The 8,968-nt window shown below is 45.9% G+C and overlaps 1 protein-coding gene across 1 annotated transcript in view; it reads right to left on the reverse strand.

The window, feature by feature from the left end:
- LOC126355053 (4-hydroxy-2-oxoglutarate aldolase, mitochondrial-like) overlaps positions 1 to 8,601 on the reverse strand; it is an 85,983-nt gene extending 77,382 nt beyond the window's left edge. Inside the window, exon 1 of the mRNA XM_050005210.1 lies at positions 8,388 to 8,601. Within this exon, the coding sequence (XP_049861167.1) occupies positions 8,388 to 8,547 (160 nt within the window). The 5' untranslated portion in view covers positions 8,548 to 8,601. The remainder of the gene's footprint in view (positions 1 to 8,387) is intronic.
- Between the last annotated feature and the right edge of the window lie 367 nt (positions 8,602 to 8,968).

Below are 8,968 nucleotides of genomic sequence, written 5' to 3' on the forward strand. Positions count from 1 at the left end.
ACAGGGCTGGTTCGAACGGCTATGAGCACTATGGGACTTAACATATGAGGTCATCAGTCCTCTAGAGCTTAGAACTACTTAAACCTAACGAACCTAAGGACATCACACACGTCCATGCCCGAGACAGGGTTCGAACCTACGACCGTAGCGGTCGCGCGGGTCCAGAGTGAATGGCCTAGAACCGCTCGGTCACAGCGGCCGGTGAAAAACAGGGAAAAGACTACAAAATAATAGCAGCAGCACAGACTTTTCATTGTAGTCTTTCTAATTACATATTCTCCGTGTTACTTATATGGAACTGGTTGACATTTCTGACAGGACATGAAAATTATAAAATGAAATAGAGGAACAGTTGCTATTGTCGAGTTTCTCAATAAATACTAAAATAATCCGAAAGGTATTCTTACAAAAGTGATACCATGGTACGATCGATTAATTTTTAATACAAACAATATTTAGTAATTTTTGAAAATTTTGTCGTATGTGTTTATGGTAATGACGGCCATGGGTGCAGGTAAGTCTTATACGACTGTCTTAAACTATTTATCAATTCTGTCCATCATATAATCGTTTCCTTTCTGAGTGTATGTCACATCTTCAGTAACTCTTATCATCGTACAGCGAAGTCTATATCGTGCATGTCCGCTATCATGGACACCTGTTGTAGGCATCAAGAGGCGCCTGCACGTGGACCCGGCTGCTGACTTCAGGCATGAGATAAGACCTGACAGCCGAGTCGCTCCAAGACACTTCATATAGTGTACTGTGCTAAAGTCTCCACCGGGCTTACAATTTAAAATCCACAACAGAGTCCGGACGACACTATTTTGAGGAAAGTAGCTTTTCTTTTCTAAATATGGTTAAAATATCTAAAAAATGTTCAGGGTAATTTTGATGGCGTTCCCATTCACAACAAAATGGTTCAAATGGCTCTGAGCACTATGGGACTTAACTTCCAAGGTCATCAGTCCCCTAGAACTTAGAACTGCTTAAACCTAACTAACCTAAGGACATCACACACACATCCATGCCCGAGGCAGGACTCGAACCTGCGACCGTAGCGGTCTCGCGGTTCCAGACTGTAGTGGCTAGAACCGCTCGGCCATCCCAGCCGCCCATTCACAACACAGAAAGCATAAACAGAACTTATCAAGATCATCTTCTTCATCCAATTCGGGATTCAAACACGAACAATCATTTAGGGACAAAGCTCAAACAACAAATTAGTAGTGGCATGTATTTGACTCGCAATCTGCCCACCGTCCCTCTATGCCCAACCCCACTGTCCAGCGTCAACCACCACGAAAAAAAAAAAACAAGGCTCTAAGCATCATGTTCTTGTGGTCATGAGAAGGACAATGTCTGTGAAGCAGTCAAATTGTCTCCAGTTTGTGGATGCAAATTCTATAATAATTACACCTCAGAACACATCCAGTAACATGGAATAATTGTAGACACGGAGGCTTTGACACTAGACAGAGCAAAATTCGAATAAACGGAAGACTGAAATTGAAAATGCGACTAATTCCAATATTGAAACCAGTGCGCTCCAAACACTATTCAAGAGGGCGTCTACAAACAATACTGCTTACAAAGCGCAAATGTGTTTCATTTTAGAATATTTCTCAAGCGCATGCTCCACATACTAAATAATACTAACAAGGGATATCTCAATGTATAAACAGAACGGCATGGTCGCAAGTTTGTTCGAAGAGAGACCGTCACGGAAACGCTAAAAAATCTGGACTGATGGACGCTTGAAACAAATGCTTAAAAAAACCTGAAGCACCTGTATTAAAAGAAGAATTCAGGATACACTACAGCACTCTACATATCACTCCCACAGATACCGCGATGACAAGATTACACTAATTACAACTCACACAGTCAGGCATTAACACCGTTATTCTATCTGCACACTGGAGTACCCTAATACTCTGGTGTCCAAAATTAAAGCAACAAAGCACTATTTCCCCGGCCTGTGTCTAATTCATGATATAATCATGGAAAACTGTCAACAGATATTCGTACGATCGTGTTCTGCGTGGAAGATAGCATTCCGGTCCGAAATGAGGTAGTGTTTTCCTGGTAGTTCCATATCCACAACCGCTGTGTACACAGTCACAGACGGTGCAGTATAGCACAGAGAAGACGCCTATCAGATTCTCTGCTGTGGAAGGCCATAGAAAAAAAAAGAATCAGGACAGTCGCAAACTGATTCGGCCCGATGGCTTAATGTGAGTCGTACTATTGTAGTTTATAGAGACTGAAACTGTATCCCGAAGACCAGGACAGGGCCGACCACGTGAGAGTTCAGAAGAGGGACCGCCATTTGGCTGTAAGGGTAGTGCACGGCAACTGGCGTGTGAGCCACATCCAATGGACGTGTTGTATCGAGGCAAACGGTGTGCAGAAGGCTTCGGCAGAGTGGCCTTTGTTGTCGGAGACCTGCTGTGTCTACCTCTGATTCGTCTTCACAGAAGGGAACGTCTAGAGTGGAGTCAGCAACATGCCACCTGGATGAGGGAACGTGAAACACGATTTCTGGTTCAAGTGGTTGAAATGGCTCTAAGCACTATGGGACTTAACATCTGAGGTCATCAGTCCCCTTGACTTAGAACTTCTTAAACCTAAGTAACCTAAGGACATCACAAACATCCATACCCGGGGTAGGATTCTAACCTGCGACTGTACCAGCAGCGCGGTTCAGGACGGAAGCGCCTAGAACCGCTCAGCCACAGCGGCCGGCTCACGAGCAGGGAGCGATTTCCAGGGTGCCTAGGCTGCTTTGCTAAACATACAGGCACTCAGTGACTTTATAGGGAAACTTGATGGCTGCACTGCTGTAAACAAGGACATGTGATGGAAGCTTGAAAAAGTGGCACCGCGTTGCAATGACAATGCCGCAGCAGCCTTAAACGTTACAGCCGTAACTGAAGTCTTTCCTAGAGCAACTGCAAGAAGTTCTCTCAGCCACTCACGAGCAACAACAAATTAATAGAACTTGTTGTTAATACCGGCCTACCAGTTTCTAGAGGCTGACACAAAACAGTGGGAACTTTTGAAACACTCAATAAGCATAGAAAAAAAATCCTACAAAAATTTTTGTTGAAAGAAATTCGACCACTAAAACTTGGCTTTCAAGAGACAGGAGTCCAAATTTATCAGTGTTCGAAAATTACATTCTGTAAATGGCGTCGTTCTATACTTATGGATTCTTCCAGTCTGCTCTTGAGATTTCTCCCTGATTGCTGCAACATCTCAGGTGGGATACCACGACTTTCATCTTGAATTCTTTGTTTCAGTTCATCCGGAGTTCTCTGCCGAGTCATTTAGACGCGACTCTTAAGGTAGTCCACAAGAGAAAAAAAATCACAAACGGACAAATCTGGTGATCTTGAGGACCAGGGAATGTCACCGAATCTTGATACGGCACGGTAAGCAAAGAGGCCAATAATCGCCTTCCAGTGTCGGACCATCCAACTGAAACCAGGTTTCGTGAAGCTGTGGAATGCTGTTCAGTGGAGATGCAACAAAATATCCCGATCCGAATTGACAGTCACTCTGATCCACTCTTTGTTTTCGAAAAGTGTCAGAAGTGCACACCATACTGTAACCTCGCTGACGTGTAAATGGTGCTTATGAACTTTGTTGGGGTTGCTGTCTGCGCAGTAATGGTAGTTCTGCTTACTCACGTCACCTTTGAGATGAATATAGGCCTCATCTGACATTCACGTGTTGCGGATGTGCTGGCATCCATTCATTTATGCTGCCCATAATTCGCTGACAGGAGTCTAATCGCAAATGGTAATCGTTCTTCTTCAGTTGTAGCAGATCTACAGTTTGTACGTATGAAATTTTGAGACAAAATGGAGAATTCGTTTCACGCTCGTTTGGGAACTCCGTCTGTAGCCACTAGCTTACAAACTGAATGCTGTGGGCTCCGTAAGATTGAGACGCGTGTAGCTTAGACATTCTGTACAGTACGAGCACTGGTCGGTCGTGCTGTCAGTTTCTTTTTTAAGAGAATATCCAGCCTCTTCAAAAATTTTAATCTACGTTTTTATGGTGTGTTTCAAGGGAACCCGATCATGACGCTCGATGTTGCAGAAACCTCGGAACCCCCTCTGTGCACTTTCGAAACTATCGTTGTATCTGTGAAACACTTTTATGGCAACAGCACGCTGTTGACCGTTTCCCTAATCCATGATTACTAAATTGCGTGATTGTTTTCAGCAGTGCAACCAACTGTATATTGCTGTCACTATGGACTTCAAAAATTTCCGTATCTCTATGTAGCTGTGCAACGAATGAGGAAACCTACACTCAAATTGGTTCCCGTCTCTTTAGGCAATACAAGGAAGGTTATAATCTTATAGAAAGCGCGGCATACTTCTGCACTGTAGATGGACAATAACGGCGTTATAGTCCTCCGGTGGTCGGTAAGAGGCACCAGCGCGCCGGTGTATGTTTTCGACAAACATTCTGCCTATACAGATTCTTCAGTCTCCGACGGTTGTTACCAGTGTTTGTCCTTCGGCAGCCAAGAAAAGAATAACAGCATGTTGGTGCTTTTGCATGCAGTTGGTTTACCGCTGGCACACTCTGAAGACATGCATGCCCCACTAAAGCCTTCGCTACTTGTCGATGTTTATCTACCCTTATCGGAGTCGCGCCACGTTGCGTATACGCTGCAGCACCGTCCTCAAACGGAAAATTTTTGATCGCCCCTTATATAATATAAATATTAATGAGGTACACCAATCCTGTGTATTTCAGTCTTCCACATGTCTGTGTTCCTGCAAGTACCGACGGAATATTTAACAAAAGATTGTTTGATTTGTGAGAAATATGGTAATTCCAAAATAGGATTTGGTTGACGCTTAAGGATGATGTCACAAGCCAGCATACAAAACGAAGCTTCCTCAGCTTAACTTCGGCAGTTATGGACAGTTTTCATTGATTTAGACCAGTTACTAGCAGAGTGACGACAGCAACCGTTTCAGATTGTACGGTGGCAACACTGACGACATTGAAGTAAAGCACAGTTTTTGTTTGTTTGTCAACCATTTTAAGTCAGTTGAGACATATGTACCTGTGGACCTGCGAATTGGATAAAACAGTTCAAGATGAGCGTAAATTCACTGACAGAAAAAATTCGTAACACAAAACAGGAGTTTTGCGACATAAATGAAAGTTGATTGGGGTGTCTCTACATCTGAAAGACGACGTCAATTCAAATTTCGCGGCAGTCGCATAAGAATGCCGCTGGTGGCGCCACTATGAGGATGCAAATCAAGCTTGCTTTAAATACACACTGTAATAGTCGTGAGCGCTAGTTACGTTTGCTAGTGAAGGTGGCGAGTTGATGTTAGTCAAGAATGCCTTTAAAGAGGCAAAGACGCCACTATCGACAACTCACTGAGTTTGAACGAGGTCTTGTAAAGGGCTAAAAGAAGCTATATGTTCCTCCTACCGTACTGTACAAAGACTTGGCAAGTACGTTGCCACTGAAAATTAGTGCTGGCAGCAGTTGTCACGAGAATTTACCGTCGCAAGAAGACCGGACTCTGGACAGCCATGTGGGACTACAGACAGAGAAGACCATCGTGTTCGGCGTATGGTTCTGGTGCATCCTAATACATCTGCAGCAGCGGTTTGAGCAACAGTTGGCGCCATAGTGATACAACGAACTCTTAAAAATCGGTTACTTCGAGGACAGCTCCGAGGCAAACGCACTGTAGTGTGCAGTCCACTGACCTCGAACCATCGCCAATTTCGACCTCAGCGTTGACAAGCGAAAACTCACTAGAGGGCAGTATGGAGCTATGTTGTGTTTTCTGATGAAAGCTGGTTCTGCTTCGGTGCCAGTGATGGCCGTGTGTTGGTTAAAAGGAGGTCAGCTGGGGGCTTGCAACCAACCTGCCTGGTTGCTAACTGGGTCTACACCTGAAGTTCTGGTCTGGAGTGCGACTTTGTGTGACAGAAGGAGCACTCTCGTGGTTATCCTAGGCACCCTGTCTGCAGTTCTGTACGTCATGTGCTGTCAATCATGAATGTCATTCCAGGGAGTGTTTTCCAGAAAGATAACGCTCGCCCACCGTGGTCTACAGAGTGGAGAGATGTTGCCTTGGCCTGCTGTATCACCAGATCTATCTCCAATGGAGCACGTACAGAACATAATCGGGAGAGAACTCCAGCATTAACCGTCCCTGTATTGACTGATAAACTGCATCAGGCATGGAACTCCATCCTACAAACTGACTTCTGGCACTTGTACAACATAATGCATGCACGTTTGCAGTTAATATTCTGGCGGCTACACCTGTTATCAATGTACCAGCATTTCACATTTGCAATGCGTTATCTCGCGCTTACATTAACCTGTTATCTTATACTGGTACATGTGTTCAAATGATTCAAGTGGCTATAAGCACTATGGGACTTAACATCCGAGGTCATCAATCCCCTAGACTCAGAACTCCTTAAACCTAACTAACCTAAGAACATTACACACATCCATGCCCGACGTAGGATTCGAACCTGTGACCATAGCAGCAGCGCGGTTCCAGACGTAAGCGCCTAGAACCGCTCGACCACAGTGGCCGGCACTTACATGTGTTACCTGGACAAATGTATTCCCGAAATTTCATTACCTGCATTAATCATTTTTTGGTGTTGCGATTTATTTCCATCAGTATCCATCCACAGTTGTTGTGGAATCTATTGGCTGCTCGCCTTTAAGTCCAAGACAACGAAATACAGGTAGTGTTACGACGTAAAGTCAAACACTGACACGCCATTCGGGAACGAGAGAACAGAGAGGGTGTGAAGAAGACGTCAGTCAATTGCACGCTGACTGACCCCTCTCCAGGATGAGCCGGCCGGAGTGGCCGAGCTGTTCTGGGCGCTACAGTCTGGAACCGCGAGACCGCTACGGTCGCAGGTTCGAATCCTGCCTCGGGCATGGATGTGTTTGATTTTCTTAGGTTAGTTAGGTTTAAGTAGATCTAAGTTCTAGGGGACTTATGACCTCAGAAGTTGAGTCCCATAGTGCTCAGAGCCATTTTTGACTGATGACCTCAGATGTTAAGTCCTATAGTGCTCAGAGTCAGTTGAACCATTTTTGAAGTCTCTCCAGGACGACAGCACAACAGCAGCGCCCTCTAAGCAAAGAGGACATATGCGTCATGCCCGTCTGGTCGCGGCCCGGTCGAGGAGAAGCTTCTAGCGACTTGAATAGAAGCGTCAAAGCTCGTTACATGCTTGTAAATTCTATGTAGCTCAATCTTGGAATTGTTTTCCGCCCTGGTAGCTGAGTGGTCAGCGAGATGGAATGTCATATCTAACGGCCCTGGTTCGATTCTCGGCTAAGTCGGATATTTTCTCCGCTCAGGGACTGGGTGTTGTGTTGTCCTTATCATCATCATTTCATCCCTATCGACACGCAAGTCGCCGAAGTGGTGTCAACTCGAAAGACTTGCACCAGGCGAACGGTCTACCCGACGGGAGACCCTAGCCACACGACATTTCCATTTGGAATTGTTATACTGAAGAAACTTGTTTACTGCGGATGTCACCCTCTGCTTGCGATACATCTATGTAATTCTCAAAGTTAAGTACTGTGGTGTCACCGGCAGACACCACACTTGCTAGGTGGTAGCCTTTAAATCGGCCGCGGTCCGTTAGTATACGTCGGACCCGCGTGTCGCCACTATCAGTGACTGCAGACAGAGCGCCGCCACACGGCAGATCTAGTCTAGATAGACTCCCTAGCACTCGCCCCAGTTGTACAGCCGACTTTGCTAGCGATGGTTCACTGACTGCATACGCTCTCATTTTGCAGAGACGACAGTTTAGCATTGCCTTCAGCTACGTCATTTGCTACAGCCTATCAAGGCGCCATATTTAGTTTCTATATGTCTTCTGAACAGATAATATTGTGAATCATGTACCAAGAGCGACGTTCATCATTAATGGATTAAAGTATCAAACTAGCTACGTCCGCTTTCTGAATTCTAATTCCTTGTCATGTTCCAGACCTCACGTCAGTATAGTTCTTCCCTTCTCACGCCAGCCTGCGTGAGCTAAAGCGCGTGCATTTCGGCCTCCACTAGTAACACGGTGTTGGCTCTTCTGCCAACACAAGTACTGTCAGTTTTTTTTTTTTTGTAATAAAACTCATTAATACGATTTGCTTGAATTGTTGTCTAGTAATCCGAGGAAGCAGATTTCCTAGATACGCCATATTTGACGACTAGGCAGGATGCAGTCTACAGAAAGCGAAACGGCGGCAGCTGGCAAGAACACGCGGAGTGTCGACAGCTGCCCACAGCCACGCTACTCGAGGCCTCGCGACAGCTGGTGTGCTGCGGGCGCCCGCCTACCTGCTAGCGGCCAGGCGTTCCACGCTCGCATGTTGTCCGCCAGCTTGTCCATGGCGATGCTCTCGTCGCGGTTGAAGGGCGTGGGGATGGGCGGCATGATCCCCGACAGGTCGAGCCGCCTGCTGGCGGCGGCGGCCGCGCCTCTGCTCGCCTGCAACATGGCTGCTCGCGTCACTTCGCGTTGGCACTGTGCCCGGCGTCGACCTTGCAGCCGCGGTTTTACTCGCGCTGCGGCCAAAGATAAAGCTACTCCACACTCGTTGCGTCACAGATATTAAGCCGGTGACCGCGCGAGTAAACAAACGACTGACGAAGAGGCAGCGGCTGCGACATAACACGCGCGAAGTTAGCGACACATAAAACTTTCATCAAGTAATCAGGTTCTACAGGGTGATCTCGAACTACAACAGAATCCATATCTGTGTTCCTTAAGTGACCTTGGGGTCAGTGGCGGAGAGTTCACTGTGTACCATTAGGACATTTCACATTTTATGTTCCATTCTCGAATAGTATAGTGGATGAACGGTTGTTGGTAACTCATATGAGATCAAATCTCTCAAATATTTCTTGCCTTCATAGTC

Source organism: Schistocerca gregaria, chromosome 3 (assembly GCF_023897955.1).
Source record: "Schistocerca gregaria isolate iqSchGreg1 chromosome 3, iqSchGreg1.2, whole genome shotgun sequence".
In the NCBI taxonomy this organism is placed as follows: Eukaryota; Metazoa; Arthropoda; class Insecta; order Orthoptera; family Acrididae; genus Schistocerca; species Schistocerca gregaria.